Source organism: Oculina patagonica, chromosome 5 (assembly GCF_052425735.1).
Source record: "Oculina patagonica isolate OP01 chromosome 5, crgOcupat, whole genome shotgun sequence".
Lineage (NCBI taxonomy): Eukaryota > Metazoa > Cnidaria > Anthozoa > Scleractinia > Oculinidae > Oculina > Oculina patagonica.
In genome coordinates this window covers 7,580,760-7,601,159 of record NC_135762.1, presented here as the reverse complement: position 1 = coordinate 7,601,159, position 20,400 = coordinate 7,580,760, and the positions used below count along the sequence as shown (strand labels likewise).

Below are 20,400 nucleotides of genomic sequence, written 5' to 3'. Positions count from 1 at the left end.
AAAAGGAAGACATCAGGTATAATAGAAGAGCAGGGTTTACGTCTACGTCTACAATTGAAGCGGTGTGACTGTTCGTATGTTCGAAATGTAAAGAAATGTTTGAGGATATCGAAAGGGTTTTATCATAGTAAAACATTTCAATTCATGTCTACATTTAAGCTCAAAATATCCGTAAATCAATTGCAATTGTTTTATTTTGTACATGTATTGATGTAGTGACTATGATCATGAACATGTGAGAGAGGGATGATGTTTGTGAGGGGTCAGGGGTAATTAGCCAACTAGAATATGTTTAGGTCACACGGGCCTACATAGAGGGCAAAACAAATACCTTTTTCCTCTCTTTATTTGGTTTGTGCTTTATTTTTATTTATTTAGAGATAAAATTACAAAAATACTAAAGAATACAAAAATATTGCAATCTGTCTACGTTTTAAAACTAGAAAAATTTAACTGGACACTTAAAAATTATGTTGTTAAAAGATACTCTTAAAAGCATGCACGTCCTATTCGTAGGTAAAATAGTCTGCCAGAATGTGGTTTCTTTAAACAGTTCAAGCAGCTTTGCCATCCTCAAGGTTTTTCGCAGCACCTGATGAGATAAAATAACAAAGTGAATTAGCTATTTGTTCCATTTTAGTTTAACCTTTAATCACACAGTCACGAGCCATGACAGGAGAAGTTAACTCCTATCATGTTTATCATTGCACTTCTATATGACCGACCAAACCGTGATCAACCTGTTGCAGACTTTCAGCTGGATGGGTGTTTGTGGATGCCTACTTTTTGGAGAAATCAGTTTTTTCATACATGGACTTCTTATGGATGTTTCTGGCTAGAGTTACTAAAATATTAGAAAAGTTTGATATGTTAAACAAATAAATGTACAAAGATCTTAACAAAACACAACTTCAGCGTTTGAATTTGCATACATTTCTGTAGTGGATATACAACTCGAGCTCGTTTCGCATTTTGGCTAAAAATGTACAATGTACCTGAAACATTGGGATGTAGTTCCGTATGATCAGGGTAGCCTGCTTCTGTAAGAACACTCAAGGCATCAAGCCTCTGCATTTCATTCAGAACTTGCACAAGTTGACCAAGATTCACATGTCGTTGCATCATCAGCTGGAAAACAGCAGCCGCACTTGAGTGGCCAAAGGCTGTGTTGTCCTTTAAAGACATGGCTTCCTCTAGGGTCAGGTTGAACAATCTAGCTGCGACATTTATTATGTCTCTCGCTAACAGTGTGGTCAGATGAGAGTACACTCTGTAGGGTATTGTTGACACCAACTGATCTGTTGAGAAATAAACCAAAAGCGTAGTGTTACAAAAACAGTTACTATGCAATTAAAGGAGGAATGCCATGATATTTGTAAGTCATTTTTCTGATTACTTCCAAATCAAGGGAAAATTTAAAATAATAGGTTTCTAACGCAGAAAAACACCAAAGGAGTACTAAAAACGCGAAAATAAACAAGGATGGTTTAAACTCACGAAGATTAAGACGGATTACGAAAGACAAACTTCGATAAACTTGCCAAGTTTTGCAAGATGAGACGTAGCTGTGACGTAGAAGAAGCTGTGACGTAGCTCCTTTAAACCCCAACAACACCCAGACCCCAAAAATTCAATCCGTTACCTGGACCAGTAATCTTTTCATCACTTGATCTTTCTGACATTTTGTGAATTCTTGCATGATATCCTAGAAAGATACAGAAACAGAAATTTATATAACCATTCATGTTGTAAAATATAAGTGGCATGTTATATTAAAAGGATCCTCAAGTGACTGAGACGCGTACCATGATGACCGAAATACCGATTGTTATAAATTTGGCTTTTGCACATGATAAGGTTTTACAGTAGATTGTTGTTTCAGAAATTACTATGGAACTTCAAAAAAGTTTTAGCACTAACTATAAGGAGTGGCAAATGGTTCTCTAAAAATTATGACAGTCTCAATGAATTTCGACACAAAATAATGGGTAATAATTGCTATCTCGATTTGGTTTTGCAGAGCTGACTCATAATCTCTGTTGCTTTTCTTTTCAAGGTCATATTTACAGTATAGTGTATTGATGTCTCTGGTTCCTAAAAAAGATATTTTCCTCGCTATATCTCACATTGACATTTTACGATTTCTCGTTAAAGTAGCCTATTATCTCACCTCCCTTGTCAGCCACATCCATTTTAGAATTGTCACCACATAAAACATGTACATGTCCACCACTGACATTCACTTTGAATTTTGCAATTCCTAGTTCAAAAAGAAAATGACTCAATTGCTTATAAAGGAAATGCAGGATAACGCAAGCCGAAAAATGTTTGACATGTATTTTTTCAGTAAGTCGACATATAACGGACATAAGGCCTGCAGGTTGATTTGGCTAAAATCAGATGATATATAATATATATATTCCGCGAGAATAAGCAGGATAAACAATATATCAATCGCAGGAAAACAGATAGCATGACAGATGACAATCCTTTACATTTTTAAATTTCTTATCATATTAAATTATCAACAGTACCTCCTCCCTGTTTCCAACTCCAGTTGACAGCTGCATTGCAGATAATAAGACACAAAGGAATTGCCAGGAAAGTTAGCCACCAGCTATCAAATGCAGTCAAGCGGTCATTGTAAGCATCCTTCCCCCGACAGATTGGTAACTGTATGTAGCTTCCATTAGCAGTTACATGTTGCAGTTGGTGTTCGTCAAGTAAAATCCCATTGTGAAAAACCAATAGAACCACAAGAAATGAGGCCATCTGAAAAATAAAAAAAGGGTACGTCTTACTGTTACATCTTACGAAAAACTTTCAACAGGCCACAGTTTATAGAGGTCCGCCGTGCGCCAGGTTTGGTCAAGACCCATCAGCCTGTATCCCTGTGGCCCTGTCTCTGTTTACCCTGTGCCAGAGTTGTTCCAAATCAACAGTTTACCAGAGCTGGTCGAGATCAACAGTGTGCCAGAGTTGATGGAGATCCATTGTGTGCCAGTGATGATTGAGGTCCACAGTGTACCGTGTACCAGAGTTGATCGAGGTCCACCGTGTGCAGGGACGGCGGAGCAGTTTTCCAGGTGGGGAGGGGGGGGGGAGGGGGGCTGACTAGTGACTTTAAGTTGGGGGGTTTAAGAGACTCTTCTCTTAATAAGTCTTTATTTCTTCGGAAAAAGTGGGGGGGGGGGGGGGCTAAAGTTTTACTGCTTAAGTTCCTTTTACTGCTGTTAAAATCTAGTTAGTGACGAACTGGTTGAAAGTGATCCTTACTCGGCAGTAACTTGCAAATTGTGAATGAAGTGCTTGACGGTGAAGAGCTTTTATAGGCCTCAAGCAGCAATCTATGACTTAAAACTATTAAAACTAAATAAAAACTAAAACTATTACAAAAAAAAAAAAGTTTTAAGGTTCTTTTTAAAAATCGCTATAGTCTCAGACTGCTTGATATAAAAAGGTAGCTCGTTTTAAAGTTTCGTGGCGTAAAAAGAAAAGGATCTTTGACCGTATGAACATGTTACATAGGTACCAACAATTCATTAAAGGGACTATATCACGGATAGTTTACCAGATTTTTGAACAACAAAAATTTATACTAGATTTGTGTCGCAGGAAACCTATATAAATAATAATAATAAAAAGGTTCTTATTGCGCATTTAAACAGTGTTTAAAATTCTCAATGCGCTTACAATTGCATAGGATTAAAAGGATAAAAACGATAAAAGCAAGAACGATGTTAAATACAGAAATTCAGTACTAAGATAAAAAGAGTAAAAAAAAAAAAATCAAACTTAAACATGCAATTATTAACATCTGACTAGGTTAAAAAACTATTACAAAAAAGAAATGTTTTTTAAAAGGTTCTTTTTAAAAATCGCTGTAGTCTCAGACTGCTTGATATAAAAAGGTAGCTCGTTCCAAAGTTTCGTGGCGTAAAAAGAAAAGGATCTTTGACCGTATGAACATGTTTTCACGTCAGAAACTTGTAACCTAAAAATAATAGTCCATTTTTATTAGAAATTGCTATATTAGAGCACTGAAACTGTTAACGAGAATCTTTGGCTGCGAATGCAGCGAATGCAGGGAAATGGGGTCACTATCGGCAGTAAAAGAGAGAGAGAGAGAGAGAGGCAGGGAGGGAGAGCGTGAGCCTGGCCCCTAGACCGTTCTACGTGGCTCAGCCCTTGTCACGCAAGAGCGTGACTACCTCTCTTAACATTGGCTCACGCAGGAGACTGAGGTTTTTATGGGAAATTGCCCACCAGACACAGGTCTGGGACCGGTCTTACCATTTTCCCACCTCAGCTTATCCGATGCGTTCATCAGTCAGTCAAACAATTTGAGTAGATTCAAAGTGGATGGTATCAATCGATAACAAATAGATGAACTACTTACATTTTTGCCTCAAAGAAAAAGAAAAGAAAAATTCTTACCTTCACTATAATTGCGGTCCAAGTTTTACTGCTTAAGTTCCTTTTACTGCTGTTAAAATCTAGTTAGTGACGAACTGGTTGAAAGTGATCCTTACTCGGCAGTAACTTGCAAATTGTGAATGAAGTGCTTGACGGTGAAGAGCTTTTATAGGCCTCAAGCAGCAATCTATGACTTAAAACTATTAAAACTAAATAAAAACTAAAACTATTACAAAAAAAAAAGTTTTAAGGTTCTTTTTAAAAATCGCTATAGTCTCAGACTGCTTGATATAAAAAGGTAGCTCGTTTTAAAGTTTCGTGGCGTAAAAAGAAAAGGATCTTTGACCGTATGAACATGTTACATAGGTACCAACAATTCATTAAAGGGACTATATCACGGATAGTTTACCAGATTTTTGAACAACAAAAATTTATACTAGATTTGTGTCGCAGGAAACCTATATAAATAATAATAATAAAAAGGTTCTTATTGCGCATTTAAACAGTGTTTAAAATTCTCAATGCGCTTACAATTGCATAGGATTAAAAGGATAAAAACGATAAAAGCAAGAACGATGTTAAATACAGAAATTCAGTACTAAGATAAAAAGAGTAAAAAAAAAATCAAACTTAAACATGCAATTATTAACATCTGACTAGGTTAAAAAACTATTACAAAAAAGAAATGTTTTTTAAAAGGTTCTTTTTTAAAAATCGCTGTAGTCTCAGACTGCTTGATATAAAAAGGTAGCTCGTTCCAAAGTTTCGTGGCGTAAAAAGAAAAGGATCTTTGACCGTATGAACATGTTTTCACGTCAGAAACTTGTAACCTAAAAATAATAGTCCATTTTTATTAGAAATTGCTATATTAGAGCACTGAAACTGTTAACGAGAATCTTTGGCTGCGAATGCAGCGAATGCAGGGAAATGGGGTCACTATCGGCAGTAAAAGAGAGAGAGAGAGAGAGAGAGAGGGAGGAGAGAGAGAGAGAGAGAGAGAGAGAGGCAGAGAGCCATATGCCCGTTGATACCCCGCCGCAATTTGGGGCGGCGCATCAGCCATATGGCTGATTTCCCGCCCTTTGGCTGATGCCCCGCCGCAAGTGTGGCTGATTCCCCGCCGGTGGTTGATGCACCGCCACGTATTGTGGTTGATGTCCCGCCCAGTGGCTGATGTGCCGCCGCCGGTTGATTTCCCGCCACTTGGGTGGCGGCGAAATTGTTGATGAGGATTATTGGCTGAGGATTTTTCATTTCTGACGGTAATTCTTTATTCTCTCCTTAGGAATACGGATAATACATTATTATATTAGGCAAACAATTATTTGGATTTTTTCCACGTCTTTTTCATTTTTTTTTTCTGCTCTAAACTTTTTGCCGGCCTTTTCTTACTAGTCACGGCGGATTGGAAATAAAGTGCAAAACATCAAATGTGTGAACGTCATCGATCATATCTTTGATAATCAGTTATAGCTAAGATCGTTCTGTTCTCTAACTGGTCAAGTTTTTTTCCTTTTTAATTTTAAGATTTAAGGTTGAGGAAGTCCCTCTACAAACATCAGTAAAGACGATAGACCACGATGGCCACAATCGAGGAATCACAACTTTTTTCAAAACAAATTATTTCAGGGGTTTTTAATGCGTAACCAACCCAATATACTGTTGCCGGGAACAGAGTAATATAAGACAGAAAGGAGAAATTAGTCTCCACAATGTAACAAAAAACTACTTAATTTGAAATAGGCATACTTTTGCACGATACTACCATAAAATAAAATAAATTAGGGCAGAATACTTTTACATTTTTAGTAACTTAACGACCATCCTGACTGTAATTTTTAATTTTTTAATTCGACCGTACACTGTACATGTTAATTGATGTATAAATGACCGTACACTGTTCAAAAACTTATAGTTTTATGGAATAAAGGCACGCTTTTCAAAAATGTTATAACTTTCCATCGATTGTATTTAGTCCTTTCCGATTTTGTTTTATATTTAGCTATTTCTCGACCGTACACTGTAATAATAATTGATTTGAGAATGACCGTATACTGGTTTAAATGCAGGGGGGTGGAGAAAGTCGGTACTTTTCTTTGAATACATAGCAGTGCCTGGAAAAGGTGCGAGTCTATGTCAATCAAGCCGTTGCTAAGAAAGACGTCAAACCAAAGTTTTGTTTTCTCAGAAGGATTTAAATATCAATGACTGCGTGCGTGTGAAATGCGAATAGTCAAGTTATTCACTACGCCCTTAGCAACCATTCGATAGCTATTGCGCAGTCTCGTTTGCCCGGCACCGCTATGATTACTTTTTGAGTCGTGTAACAAAGGAAGTTCCCCCCCCCCCCCACCCGATCTTGAAAAAATTATCACAATAAAAATAAATAAAGAAATGCTTCATCTTCGGGAGTTCAGAGTCCATCCTTGACTTGCTACGTTTGACCCGGAACGAATTTATTTCTGGCCTCTCTTCTTGAATATGTATTTTGCTTTGTTATAGCAACGCTCAAAGTCGCCGTCGTTACGCTCGACAATTGCTTTGAGGCTGGACTATAACAGGAACAAAGCCCTTAAGTCCGCTTTGCCTGGGCGAACAGAATACTCTGCAAAGAATTCTTCAACTTTTCTTTCATCAGTCTGGTTCCATTTGGATTTTGTAATTGGACCGGAACAGCTTACAGACACATATGCTGGCGTATCTGATATAACGTTCGACCATGCCTTTGTTCTGCATGTTTGATGATGTCTGTCAGGTTCATTTGTTGGAAGTACCACGTTCTGCTTTTCTTTTCGTCTCAAGTAGACCACTTTGTCGTAGTTCATTTTGATCATCTAAGTGTCGTCAAAAAATCCCGTAAATCCATATGCTCGGCACTGGTTTTCCCAACAATGTCAAACGTGAGTGAGTCTCGAGAAATTATTTGGTGTGAAAACAGCATCTTGATGGCTTCTATTTGACTACCGGCGAGTCCTTCTTAGTTAGTGCTTTCCTCATGTTCTTCATTGTTTGACTTTGTTGAATTTGCTTACTTGGTGCTAGGTTTCGATCTTGTTAATACTGACCTATCGATATCCAAACCAAGGGCCTTCTTCAGTAGCTGGTGACCTTTGGAAGACTTCTTGGTGATGTGACCAATGTTGTAAATAGTGATCCACAGTCGCCTTTTTAGCCTGGTTTTCACTAGCGACGCAAGTACAAGCGCAAAGATAACAGCTCTTATTTCTCCGTGAAAAAGGCTTCGAATCAACCAAAAGCACAAGCGCATTGCATTTTGACCCTTGTGCCTGTGCTTGCGGCAAGCACAAGAACAAGGATCAAAATTTGACCTTTTTGCGTGATCGCGCTTGTGCTTGCGTCGCTAGTGAAAACCAGGCTTTTATGAGCCATGTGTTCGTGGATAGCCCTCTTTTCGACGATGTCCATCAAAAGTTGCCGAAGATGCTACTTTCCTAACATAATAATATAACATAACATACTAACATAACATAATAATAACATCGGTCCTCGACAATTTAATCTGCTTGGCCTTGAACCAAAAGGCGGTTATTCACTTGCCGATTTTGCTTGGCGTTGCCTTCCAATGTGATAAACAAGGCTTCCTCGTTATCATTGGCACAGACGTTGCGCACATAATCGATGTACGTGGTGACATTGGCATGTATTTCAGCATCCATGCAAATCCGCCCGGGCCATCAACGGATCGCTTGTGTTTTGGACAGTACATTGTGTAGCTGCCATCATCACTCAGCTCTGCTTGTTGGAAGTAGGATACTGTGGCAGTTTCCATGGGATCTGGCCGTTGTACATTTTCAAGCCCAAGTCGGGCAATGGGAAAATCACGTACAGAGATAAATTCTCGCATCATGTTAGCTACATCAAGTTTACATGTAATTGTACTGCGTCATGTATGCTGTAAAAATTTTAGTATCAACTTGTAGATGTTGTTGTATTCGAATTAAAGTGGCTATAAGCCACAAAACTCGGAAAACTATTATGAAACAAAATGAAAAAAAAAACTGACAAGATTTTCCGACCACGTTATGCTGAACTTTCCACACTTCAGTTTAACGCAGTTAGTTTGATACATCCAATAATATTACTGATAATGTCGGTAATCAGAGAACAGGTCTCAGTAACATAACATACATAATCCTCTTCGCGCCTAAGAGGCACATAAGGCTGAAGGTCTCAGTAAACTGAGTCTTTAAGACACTTGCACGCATTGCGTGCCTATGTTGTGTGAAATTCACTTCGCTCACTATAACTCGGAATTTCGCCGGGATATTTTAAGTTGTAATTCATTTTGACCCTTTCCGCCTATGGCCAGAGATACTCGTCGACAGATTTAATATTCTAGGTGGTAATTTATAAAGAATCTGGACCATTATTTAAAGGTTTCCGTTAACACTCAAATGTTTCTTAGTTTTTGAAACTCCACAAACAAAATCCCCACGATACTTCCCAAAAGCGAACAACCAATATCCTTGCAAGGGCTATTGGTAGGAAGGCCAGTGAACTTTCTTTGCAACAAATCTTGGAAAGTCTCCATCAAAAAAAGAATAGTTATGATGATAATAAATTAAACTGGCCAGAAACTAAACAACATATCATATCTATTTTATTTGCTACAGAAAAAGGTCATTTTTTTCTGCACGTTAAAACTATTGAAATCGTCGATCTATACAGGGGATTTGTATTAACATCGCAATCAAATAGTAAATTCTTGGAAGAAAATAGTGAAATTTGTTCGAGTTCTGGCCTGATATACGTCAATGGGAAAAAAATGCGCATTTTGGTTGATTGCCCGCCGCTTTTAGTCTTTGAACTTGAAATTCGGCCAAAATATGCAAGGTGAATCCAAAATGAACCTATTTCCCTAAATTATATGCAGTTCTACACCCTGCTGCAAATTTCCAATTATATTTATCGAAAATTACAACTTTTATCGAGATTTGAAGACGTGTTTGATTTCCCGCCGCGAAAAAAAAAATCTTTTTGTAATACAAAGTAGCGTAACGAAAACAAAAATTCCTAAAATAGGCCGAAACTTTGCAAAAACTTGCTATATTGCATGCCTAATGTGTGTGAATTTTTGTAGTTCATTACCTCTAAATCTGTCGAAGATATATTTTTTTAAATTATTCTGTTTGGAAAAAAAATGATGAATGCGCTTTCTTGAGCTTTGAATCGAGTACTATGCATGCAAGTACACTGGAAAATTTTCAAAAGTCAAAAAATCGGAAATGCTTAAACGGGGAAAAGCTAAGGTAATGCTAGGGGAGTCGGGTGAATCATCAAAGGTAAACTTTTGCCGAAAAAATAAGTTTCGAGGGATTTATTTGACTTTTTCGAGTAAAGTGGGTGATTTCCCGCCATTTGCAAAAGTAAAGAGCGATAAATTAATGGAACGAATGGAAAAATGAAAACCACGCATTGGATGGTGAAGAACAATGCAATTAGAAGTAGTGTGGAAAGTTTCAAGTATTGGTATGATGTTTAAAATTTTTTTTTGGGACCCCCAAAACTCAAGTTTTCCCTGGCACCTAAGTGCTTGATGAGGCATATACAGGGAGGGAGAGCGTGAGCCTGGCCCCTAGACCGTTCTACGGGGCTCAGCCCTTGTCACGCAAGAGCGTGACTACCTCTCTTAACATTGGCTCACGCAGGAGACTGAGGTTTTTATGGGAAATTGCCCACCAGACACAGGTCTGGGACCGGTCTTACCATTTTCCCACCTCAGCTTGTCCGATGCGTTCATCAGTCAGTCAAACAATTTGAGTAGATTCAAAGTGGATGGTATCAATCGATAACAAATAGATGAACTACTTACATTTTTGCCTCAGTTTTGTCTCAGAGAGACAGAAGTCCGTTGGGTCTACCACCATGTTAAAGACTGAGGAAACTGGACCCGAGTGTCATTTATATGGAGTTGGGCCGACCAGTCAGCGTCCAACACGTCAGCATAACATCATCAATAACCAATCGGCGGCTACCACGTCAAGGTGACGTCAGTTGTTTCCAGTCCTCTCTCTTGTAAGGAGTTTTTCATCATGACTGCTGTGAACGAGAATTTTAAATTCGAGAAGATCGAGTTAGTAGGCATGCGAACTCAAGCATACCATGGTCAATAAAAAAGGAACGTATACTTTGAAACGCAAAGTGGGAAACGCATTTTCACCGAGATGAAAAGTTGTGACAAGATGATACAGGTGTAAAGTTTAACGAACAAACAGTTGGCCTGCTGAAAAGTGTCGCTCGTATTCCTCGTTGCTTAAGTCTGAAAACTCATACACAGCTTGTACGATATGTTCATCAGTCAGTCAAACAGTTTGAGTAGATTCAAAATGGATGGTATCAATCGATAACAAATAGATGAAGTAATTACTCAGAGAGACAGAAATCCGTTCTATCTACCACCATGTTGAAGACTGAGAAAACTGGACACGAGTGTCATTTATATAGAGTCAGGTCATTTTGTCAGCTGCCAATACGCCACGTCAGCATAACGTCATCAATAACCAATCGCCGGTTACCACGGTAGGTGAGATGAGCTGTTTCCAGTCCTCTCTCTTGTAAGGAGTTTTTCATGACTGCTTTGAACAAGAATTATAAATTCGACAACGTCGATTTATTAGGCATTTTGAAACGCAAAGTAGAAACCGCATTTACACCGAGATGAAAAGTTGTGACAAGATCATACTGGCGCGCGTAAAATTTAACGAACAAGCAGTTGGCCTGATGAAAAGTGTCGCTCATGAACGACCGATAGAATTCATCCTGGTGTAGACTGAAATCGTCGTGGCCATCCAAAGAGGCCATAAGATAAATAGGAACGCAAACTACATAGAAATTTGTGAGGCTATCGCACGGTTCTATTCAAAAACTGAAGCTCACGAAAATGTAACTAACCTGACGTGATGAAGTTGAGTCTTTCAGGTCTTTCAGTTTCCTCTGCTGCCGTGTTGAAGACTGTTCGGACTGTTACCTAAGAAGAAGTTCTTAAGACATATAACCGCGCCTCTAAAATTTAACTGCATTTTTGCTCGACAAAACGGTGAATAGTCGGTAACTGCTTTTCGCTCACAAGAACGTTACGCGATTTCTTAGTCTCAAAGTCGCAACAGAGTACGCATTCCAGAGCAGTCCTCGACGATTCACTGATTACGTTACCAACCAAAATCACTTCATCAACACGAACTGTATTATGGCTCATTGCTCAGATCTCTAAACTCGATTCAATGAAACAGTAAGGTGACAATTTGCTTCACTTGCAATACTCGGAAAATTACAGTTAGATCAATGACTGTCGCTCCTGACGAAATGAAATTTTAAAACGAAAGCATGATCTTATACATGACCCTGCCAAAGCGGAAGTTGCAACATCGACATATTTCACGAATGACGTAATGGTTTCGCTTTCAATACTCGCCCCGCCCCAAATAACATTCTATAAAATATAAATGGTAAAATATTCGTAACATTTTCAGCAATTTAACTTTTTAACAGCTCTTGATCCTGGCGAATAAACATCACAGGTTGCGTGATTTACTTAAAGTGGAAGTTTGGGTCGTCATTGCACAACCGGTGCTCTCAGATTACAGCGACGTCGCAGAACGGTGTTAGACTCGAAGCAATCGGCGTGTTTGATTCCAATAAATTATCTCTCAAATACTGAAATGCTGTTTCTTACACAGCTTGTACGATATGTTCATCAGTCAGTCAAACAGTTTGAGTAGATTCAAAGTGAATGGTATCAATCTACAACACATAGATGAAGTAATTACTCAGAGAGACAGAAGTCCGTTCTATCTACCACCATGTTGAAGACTGAGAAAACTGGACACGAGTGTCATTTATATAGAGTCAGGTCATTTTGTCAGGGGCCAACACTTCACGTCAGCATAACGTCATCAATAACCAATCGGTGGCTACCACGGTAGGTGACATGAGTTGTTTCCAGTCCTCCCTCTTGTAAGGAGTTTTTCATGACTGCTGTGAACAAGAATTGATTATAAATTCGACAATGTCGATTTATTAGGCATTTTGAAATGCAAAGTAGAAACCGCATTTACACCGAGATGAAAAGTTGTGACAAGATCATACTGGCGCGCGTAAAATTTAACGAACAAGCAGTTGGCCTGATGAAAAGTGTCGCTCATGAACGACCGATAGAATTCATCCTGGTGTAGACTGAAATCGTCGTGGCCATCCAAAGAGGCCCTAAGATAAATGGGAACGCAAACTACATAGAAATTTGTGAGGCTATCGCACGGTTCTATTCAAAAACTGAAGCTCACGAAAATGTAACTAACCTGACGTGATGAAGTTGAGTCTTTCAGTTTCCTCTGCTGTCGTGTTGAAGACTGTTCGGACTGTTACCTAAGAAGAAGTTCTTAACACATATAACTGCGCTTCTAAAATTTAACTGCATTTTTGCTCGACAAAACGGTGAATAGTCGGTAACTGCTTTTCGCTCATAAGAACGTTACGCGATTTCTTAGTCTCAAAGTCGCAACAGAGCCGGTACGCATTCCAGAGCAGTCCTCGACGATTCACTTCATCAACACGAACTGTATTATGGCTCATTGCTCAGATCTCTAAACTCGATTCAATGAAACAGTAAGGGATAATTTGCTTCACTTGCAATACTCGGAAAATTACAGTTAGATCAATGACTGTCGCTCCTGACGAAATGAAATTTTAAAACCAAAGCATGATCTTATACATGACCCTGCCAAAGCGGAAGTTGCAACATCACATCGACATATTTCACGAATGACGTAATGGTTTCGCTTTCAATACTCGCCCCGCCCCAAATAACATTCTATAAAAGATATACATGACCCTGCCAAAGCAGAAGTTGCAACATCGACATATTTCACGAATGACGTAATGGTTTCGCTTTCAATACTCGCCCCGTCCCAAATAACATTCTATAAAAGATAAATGGTAAAATATTCGTAACATTTTCAGCAATTTAACTTTTTAAAAGCTCTAGATCTTGGCAAATATTAAAACATCACAGGTTGTGTGATTCACTTGAAGTGGAATTTTGGGTCTGGACAAACGCCCCGGGGAGTTCTCCCATAAATCACAGTCACTGACTGTACATAAATGTTGGATAGGGGTGTGCCGCAAAGGCTCTTAAACCCTGACCCTATTTAAAGGATAAGAATGCGAAAATTGATACCCTTTTACAGCAAGGCGCCCAAAAGTGTGACCACTTTTAATTTATTCACATTCTTTCGTGCAGATTTAATCCAATCAGAATTAAACCTATCCACGGCTTTTGATTGGATTAAATCTGCACGAAAAAATGTGAATAAATTAAAAGTGGTCACACTTTTGGGCGCCTTGCTGTAAGGCCCAACACGAAAAATGACACCCTATTCAAGGGGAAGAAAAGCGTTGTGTGACGGCAAAACAATGTCTACATTTAAGCTCAAAAGGTCAAGGTCAACTGCAATTGTTTTATGTTTACATATATTGATGTATTGACTATCAAGAACATGTGTGAGAGGGATTATGTTTGGGAGGAAGCAGGAGTAATTATAATTGACAATAGAAAGCAAGTGACCGCGGACGAAAATGCTGCTAGTGTACGTAGGAGCTGGCGACAGCTCGAATAAGCCAAAAATAAAAATACATGATAGAGTCCAAACTGAAAGTCAAAAATGCAAACTCTGGACAGCTGTTTCGACCTGATTGCGTCTCTTCAGCAGAGTGTTTGCCGCACAGAATAGAACAACCAGCGCAGAGACAGTTGTCAGGTCGAAACAGCTGTCCAGAGTTTGCATTTTTGACTTTCAGTTTGGACTCTATCATGTCGTTGTCCCGTTAAGGTTTTTTTCATTTCTACGAAGTGTCAGCCTTACTTATGTTGTCTCTGTAATTATAATATTAACCAGAATATGTTTAGGTCGCACGGGCCTACTTAGAGGGCAAGACAAACACCTTTTTCAACTCTTGTTTTGGTTTTTATTTTAAATTATTTAGAGATAAAATTACAAAAATACAAAAGAATACAAAAATATTGCAAGCTGTCTACGTTTTATAATTAAAACTAGAAAAGTTAAATATAAGCATTTAACACACTATTTGTTATTTGCATCTCTTTCTGGGCATTTTAGTTAATTTAATTGTGGGGCTTTGTTCTTAACGTTTAGTTATCTGATTGCTGACAAGGACAGCAAACGTTTGCCTGGACTGTAAAAAGCTATTCATAAAAGCATGCACGTGCTATTTAGGTAAAATAGTCTGTCAGATGTGGTTTTTTTTAACATTTCAAAAAGCTTTGCCATCTTCACGGTTTTTCGCAGCACCTGATGAGATAAAATAACAAAATGGATTGGTTAGCTCTGCTGTTCGATTGAAGTTTAACCTTTCATCACACAGTCACGAGCCATCACAGGAGAAGTAACTCCTATCATGTTTATCATTACACTACTGTATGAACTGTATATGACCTTCCAACCAATGCATCTGACCAACTAATCAACCTTTTGCAGGCTTTTAGTCAGATGGGTGTCTGGGGATGCCTTCTTTTTTGAGTTCGAGAACTTTTTTCATACATGGCGTGTTCCATTTCTGGCTGACATTCCTTACATAATTATTAGATAAATTTGATAAATTAAAAAAAATAAATGCAAACCTCAGAAAACGCGACTATAATGTTTAAATTTTTCATATTTTTTATGGGAGTATGCCCCCATGCACTGATGCCTTAAAGACGCTTTCCGCCCAGGTTGCCCCACACAAAATTGTGGATACCCACATCGTTTTTACATTTTGGCTGAAAATGTAGAATGTACCTGTTACATTGCAATGTAGTTCCAGATTATCAGGGTAGCCTGCTTCAGTAAGCACACTTAAGACATCAAACCTCTGCATTTCATTCAGAACTTGCACAAATTGTCCAAGATTGACATCTCGTTCTTTCATCAGCTGAAAAACAGCATCCACACTTGAGCGGCCATACGTTGTGTTATCCCTTAAAGAGATGGCTTCCTCTAGGGTCAGGTTGAACAATCTACCTGCAACATTTATAATGTCTCTTGGTAAGAGAATGGCCAGTTGGCAGTACACACGGTAGGGTATTGTTGATACCAACTGATCTGTTGAGAAATAAAACAAGAGCTTAGTGTTAGCTTAGCTTAGCGTAGCTCCATTAAACCCCAACAACACCAAGACCCCCAAAATTCAATCCGTTACTATACCTGGACCAGTAATCTTTGCATCACTTGATCTTGTTGAAATTGTGCGAATTCTTGCACGATCTTCTAGAAGGGGCCGGATTATAAAGTTAGTAAAGTTACCGTGTGTTCCATATTAAAAGAAATAAAAAATTATTGTATCATAAATTTTGCAAAATATAAGTGGTATGTGATTTTAAAAGCATCCTCAAGTGACTGAGACGCGTACCATGATGACCGAAATACCGATTGTTATAAATTTGGCTTTTTTACATGATAAGGTTTTACAGTCATGAAGATTGTTGTTTTCAGAAATTACTATGGAACTTCAAAAAGTTATAGCACTAACTATAAGGAGTGGCATATAGTTCTCTAAAAATTATAACAGTCTCACTAAATTTTGACACAAAAACATGGGTAATAATTGCTATCTCGATTTGGTTTTGCAGAGCTGACTCATAATCTCTGTTGCTTTTCTTTTCAAGGTCATATTTACAGTATAGTGTATTGATGTCTCTGGTTCCTAAAAAAAGATATTTTTCTCGCTATATCTCACATTTATCTTTTACGATTTCTCCTAAAAGTGGCCTATAATCTCACCTCTCTTGTCAGCCACATCCATTTTAGAATTGTCACCACATAAAACATGTACATGTCCACCAGTGACATTCACTTTGAATTTTGCAATTCCTATTTCAAAAAGAAAATGACTCAATTGCTTATAAAGGAAATGCAGGATAACGCAAGCCGAAAAATGTTTGACATGTATTTTTTCAGTAAGTCGACATATAACAGACATAAGGCCTGCAGGTTGATTTGGCTAAAATCAGATGATATATATATATTCCGCGAGAATAAGCAGGATAAACAATATATCAATCGCAGGAAAACAGATAGCATGACAGATGACAATCCTTTACATTTTTAAATCTCTTATCATATTCAATTATTACTCAACAGTACCTCCTCCCTGTTTCCAACTCCAGTTGACAGCTGCATTGCAGATAATCATGATCAGACACAAAGGAATTGCCAGGAAAGTTAGCCACCAGCTATCAAATGCAGTCAAGCGGTCATTGTAAGCATCCTTCCCCCGACAGATTGGTAACTGTATGTAGCTTCCATTAGCAGTTACATGTTGCAGTTGGTGTTCGTCAAGTAAAATCCCATTGTGAAAAACCAATAGAACCACAAGAAATGAGGCCATCTGAAAAATAAAAAAAAGGGTACGTCTTACTGTTTACATCTTACGAAAAACTTTCAACAGGCCACAGTTTATGGAGGTCCGCCGTGCGCCAGGTTTGGTCAAGACCCATCAGCCTGTATCCCTGTGGCCCTATCTCTGTTTACCCTGTGCCAGAGTTGTTCGAAATCAACAGTTTACCAGAGCTGGTCGAGATCAACAGTGTGCCAGAGTTGCTGGAGATCCATTGTGTTCCAGTGATGATTGAGGTCCACAGTGTACCGTGTACCAGAGTTGATCGAGGTCCACCGTGTGCCAGAGTTGATCGACCGGCGCCAGAGAGTCATCAAACAGAAATGTCGATCGAGGCACTGCTAACGCAGTCCGCCGTTCCTATGGGCACATCAAAGAAAAATTCTTACCTTCACTATAATAGCGGTCCAAGTTTTACTGCTTAAGTTCCTTTTACTGCTGTTAAAATCTAAACGTTTCCAGAACAAATTATCTGTTTATATAACCAAGAAGAAGCATCTGATTGGTTTAAATAAAAATTAAAACTTTTCTTTAGGCCATCCCAATTATTTTCGAAAAGTAAAAAACAAAATCCAGATTCACTAGTCAAAGAAGCAACTACTTCAATTTACAAGCACACGATCTTGTTTTATTAACAACAATAGGACCCTTGTGCTTGTGCTTACCTGAGCATTAAAATGCAATGCACTTGTGCTTTTGCTTGTGTCGAAGCCGTTTTCACGGTGAAATAGGACCTGTTATACTTGCGCTTGTGCTTGCTTCGCTAATAAAAACCAGGTTTAAGAAACCGCCTCTATTTGAAGATCAAGGCGAAAGAGGCGAAAGACATGATATAAAACCATTTCTATATGAAGATCAATGGTAAGGACCTGTTAAGAAACCAAGATCAAGACGAAGGAAATTGTAAGAAACCAATTCTATCTGAAGATAAAAGTGAAGTTTATCGGATGCTGTAATATAGCGTGGGTTATACCCGATATGAAGTTTTTGCGTTGAAGTTGATTTGAAGTTCGTTGACGTCTGGTTTATCGACTGCCGCGGTGCAAACAGTTTTTGTGGGTCTCGCATCCAAGTTCGAATGGATGTCAAAGTGTTGACTGTGTTGAGGTCTTCTGCTCACTGTTATTGTGCTTGGGGAGATGACATGGCAACCCCACATCGGCTCGGACACACTGGCATACAGTGAAACTGCGACACCTGAGAACGTTTCTTCAGGCCCCGGCCCTTATTGGAATGCTGGGACCAGGTAAACGCAGGAGCTTGAGGCATGTATGGGAAATCGCCCACCAGACGCAAAGGTCTGGGACCGGTCTTACCATTTTCCCGCCTCGGCTCGTCCGATATGTTCAATCAGATCAGTCAGTCAAATAGTTTGAATGGATGTCAAAGTGTTAACGATGCTATTGTCATGGCGCTTAAGCCGGCGACACACTAGGCGATTTCATTTGCCGATCGCGGCGATAGGCGAAAATCGCAATCGTTATACCGGGCACACTTGGCGATTGTAATTTGTCGATCGCCGCGATTTAAGGGTGCTGATATGGCGCTTAGGGCGCTGATATGGCAACCCCACATTGGCTCACCCGGGAGACTGAGGTTTTTATGGGAAATTTCCCACCAGACACAAAGGTCTGGGACCGGTCTTACCATTTTCCCACCTCGACTTGTCCGATGCGTTCATCAGTCAGTCAAACAGTTTGAGTATATTCAAAGTGGATGGTATCAATCGATAACAAATGGATGAAGTACTTACATGTTTGCCTCAGTTTTGTCTCAGAGAGACAGAAGTCCGTTGGGTCTACCACCATGTTGAAGACTGAGTGTCTCATTTATACTAGAGTCGAGTCGACCAGTCAGCGTCCAACACGTCAGCATAACATCATCAATAACCAATCAATGGCTACCACAAGGTGACATCAGTTATTTCCAGTCCTCTCTCTTGTAAGAAGTTTTTCATCATGACTGCTGTGAACAAGAATTTAAAATTCGACAAGGTCGATTTTGTAGGCATGCAAAAGGAACATACATTTTACGAAAACACATTTTCACCGAGATAAAAAATCATCAAGGCGTAAAATTTAACGAACAAACATTTGGCCTGCTAAAAAATGTCGTCACTCGTATTTCTCGTTGCCTAAGTCTGAAAACTCATGAACGACCGATAGAAATAATCCTGGTGTAGAAAATCGTCGACGTCGTGGCCAGCCCTGTTAATCGGGCTCATATGAAGAGGACCTTAGAAAAATCGAAACGGATTGGTTACCGCCCGACACGCTTACTACTTAGCAATATTTGAGGCTATTACACGGTTCTATTCAAAAAACTGAAGCTCACGATAATGTAACTAACCTGACGTGTTGAAGTTGAGTCTCAGTTTTTTCTGCTGCCGTGTTGAAGACTGTAAACTAAGAAGAAGTTCTGAAAAACATCTAGCCGCGCTTCTAAGACTGCATTTTTGCTCGACAGCCAGAATGGCAAATAGTTAACTGCTTTTCTCTCACAAGTCTTTAGAACGTTACGCGATTTCTTAGTCTCAAAGTCGCAACAGGGCTGACGCATTCTAGAGCAGTCCTTGACGATTCCCCGATTACTTTACAAACCAAAACCACCTCATCGACTCGAACTGTGTTATGGCTCAGATCATAGCTCGGATCTCTGAGCTCCCTTCAGTGCTCTTCAGTGAAACAGCCAGCGGAAAATGTGCTTCACTAAAAATACAAAAAAATACTCGCGAGGTTTTTCTTTTTGCAGTGAAGTTTTTATTTTTGCCGCGAGGTTTTTCTATTTGCCGTGAGGTTTTTTATTTTGCCGTGAAGTTTTTATTTTTGCCGCGAAGTTTTTATTTTTGCCGCGAAGTTTTTATTTTTGCCGTGAAGTTTTTATTTTTGCCGCGAAGTTTTTATTTTTGCCGCGAGGTTTTTCTTTTTGCCGTGAGGTTTTTTATTTTGCCGTGAAGTTTTTATTTTTGCCGTGAAGTTTTTATTTTTGCCGCGAAGTTTTTCTTTTTGCCGTGAAGTTTTTATTTTTGCCGCGAGGTTTTTCTTTTTGCCGTGAGGTTTTTCTTTTTGCCGTGAAGTTTTTATTTTTGCCGCGAGGTTTTTCTTTTAACCGTGAAGTTTTTATTTTTGCCGCGAGGTTTTTCTTTTTGCCGTGAAGTTTTTATTTTTGCCGCGAAATTTTTATTTTTGCCGTGAGTCTTGTGTCATTTGTGGGCCACCGTACTAACAGGAGTGCATAGTAGGCTAACGGGAGAACATAGTAGGCTACCAGGAGTTAATAGTTGTAGGCTAACGGGAGTGTGTAGTAGGTTAACGGGAGTACATAGTAGGCTAACAGGAGTTAATAGTTGTAGGCTAAAGGGAGTACGTAGTAGGCTAACAGGAGCACTATACATATTGCCGTGAAGTTTTTATTTTTGCCGTGAAGTTTTTATTTTTGCCGCGAAGTTTTTATTTTTGCCGCGAGGTTTTTCTTTTTGCCGTGAGGTTTTTTATTTTGCCGTGAAGTTTTTCTTTTTGCCACGAAGTTTTTATTTTTGCCGCGAGGTTTTCTTTTTGCCGTGAGGTTTTTTAT

At 39.0% G+C, this 20,400-nt stretch overlaps 2 protein-coding genes across 10 annotated transcripts in view; both read right to left on the bottom strand.

Annotated features, from left to right (window-relative positions):
- Nucleotides 1-386: 386 nt before the first annotated feature.
- LOC144655336 (uncharacterized) lies at nucleotides 387-13,149 on the bottom strand. Of its 6 annotated transcripts, XM_078515571.1 has the most exons (8): nucleotides 12,728-13,149; nucleotides 11,329-12,411; nucleotides 10,250-10,476; nucleotides 2,535-2,772; nucleotides 2,171-2,260; nucleotides 1,643-1,705; nucleotides 996-1,298; nucleotides 387-592 (listed from the first exon to the last, which is right to left on the bottom strand). In XM_078515571.1, the coding sequence occupies exons 4-8, from the start codon at nucleotides 2,770-2,772 to the stop codon at nucleotides 555-557; spliced, it is 732 nt and encodes a 243-aa protein (XP_078371697.1). In that variant the 5' UTR covers nucleotides 10,250-10,476; nucleotides 11,329-12,411; nucleotides 12,728-13,149; the 3' UTR covers nucleotides 387-554. The 6 variants fall into 6 exon arrangements, with proteins under 6 accessions (XP_078371697.1, XP_078371694.1, XP_078371696.1 ...); XM_078515568.1 differs by having other exon boundaries at nucleotides 10,250-12,411; XM_078515570.1 differs by having other exon boundaries at nucleotides 10,250-12,408.
- Nucleotides 13,150-14,382: 1,233 nt separating this feature from the next.
- Nucleotides 14,383-20,400, bottom strand: part of LOC144655335 (uncharacterized) — a 26,469-nt gene continuing 20,451 nt past the window's right edge. The window contains exons 1-7 of one of the 4 annotated variants that reach the window (XM_078515563.1): nucleotides 18,581-20,078; nucleotides 16,996-17,187; nucleotides 16,575-16,818; nucleotides 16,212-16,301; nucleotides 15,636-15,698; nucleotides 15,231-15,533; nucleotides 14,383-14,741 (exon numbers count right to left, since the gene is read on the bottom strand). In XM_078515563.1, the coding sequence (XP_078371689.1) occupies nucleotides 14,704-14,741; nucleotides 15,231-15,533; nucleotides 15,636-15,698; nucleotides 16,212-16,301; nucleotides 16,575-16,818 (738 nt within the window). In that variant the 5' untranslated portion in view covers nucleotides 16,996-17,187; nucleotides 18,581-20,078 and the 3' untranslated portion in view covers nucleotides 14,383-14,703. Of the gene's footprint in view, nucleotides 14,742-15,230; nucleotides 15,534-15,635; nucleotides 15,699-16,211; nucleotides 16,302-16,574; nucleotides 17,188-18,580; nucleotides 20,079-20,400 lie in introns of those variants that run through there. The other 3 variants (XM_078515565.1, XM_078515566.1, XM_078515564.1) reach the window with 3 other exon arrangements.

What these genes read in the sequence shown, in the direction of transcription:
- LOC144655336 (XM_078515568.1), bottom strand. Translation starts at nt 2,772, where the DNA reads ATGGCCTCATTTCTTGTGGTTCTATTGGTTTTTCACAATGGGATTTTA. An exon ending in GGATGTGGCTGACAAGGGAG is followed by an intron (nt 1,706 to 2,170) that starts GTGAGATAATAG and finishes GTATCTTTCTAG; the next exon opens with GATATCATGCAAGAATTCAC. An exon ending in ACTACATCCCAATGTTTCAG is followed by an intron (nt 593 to 995) that starts GTACATTGTACA and finishes TTATCTCATCAG; the next exon opens with GTGCTGCGAAAAACCTTGAG.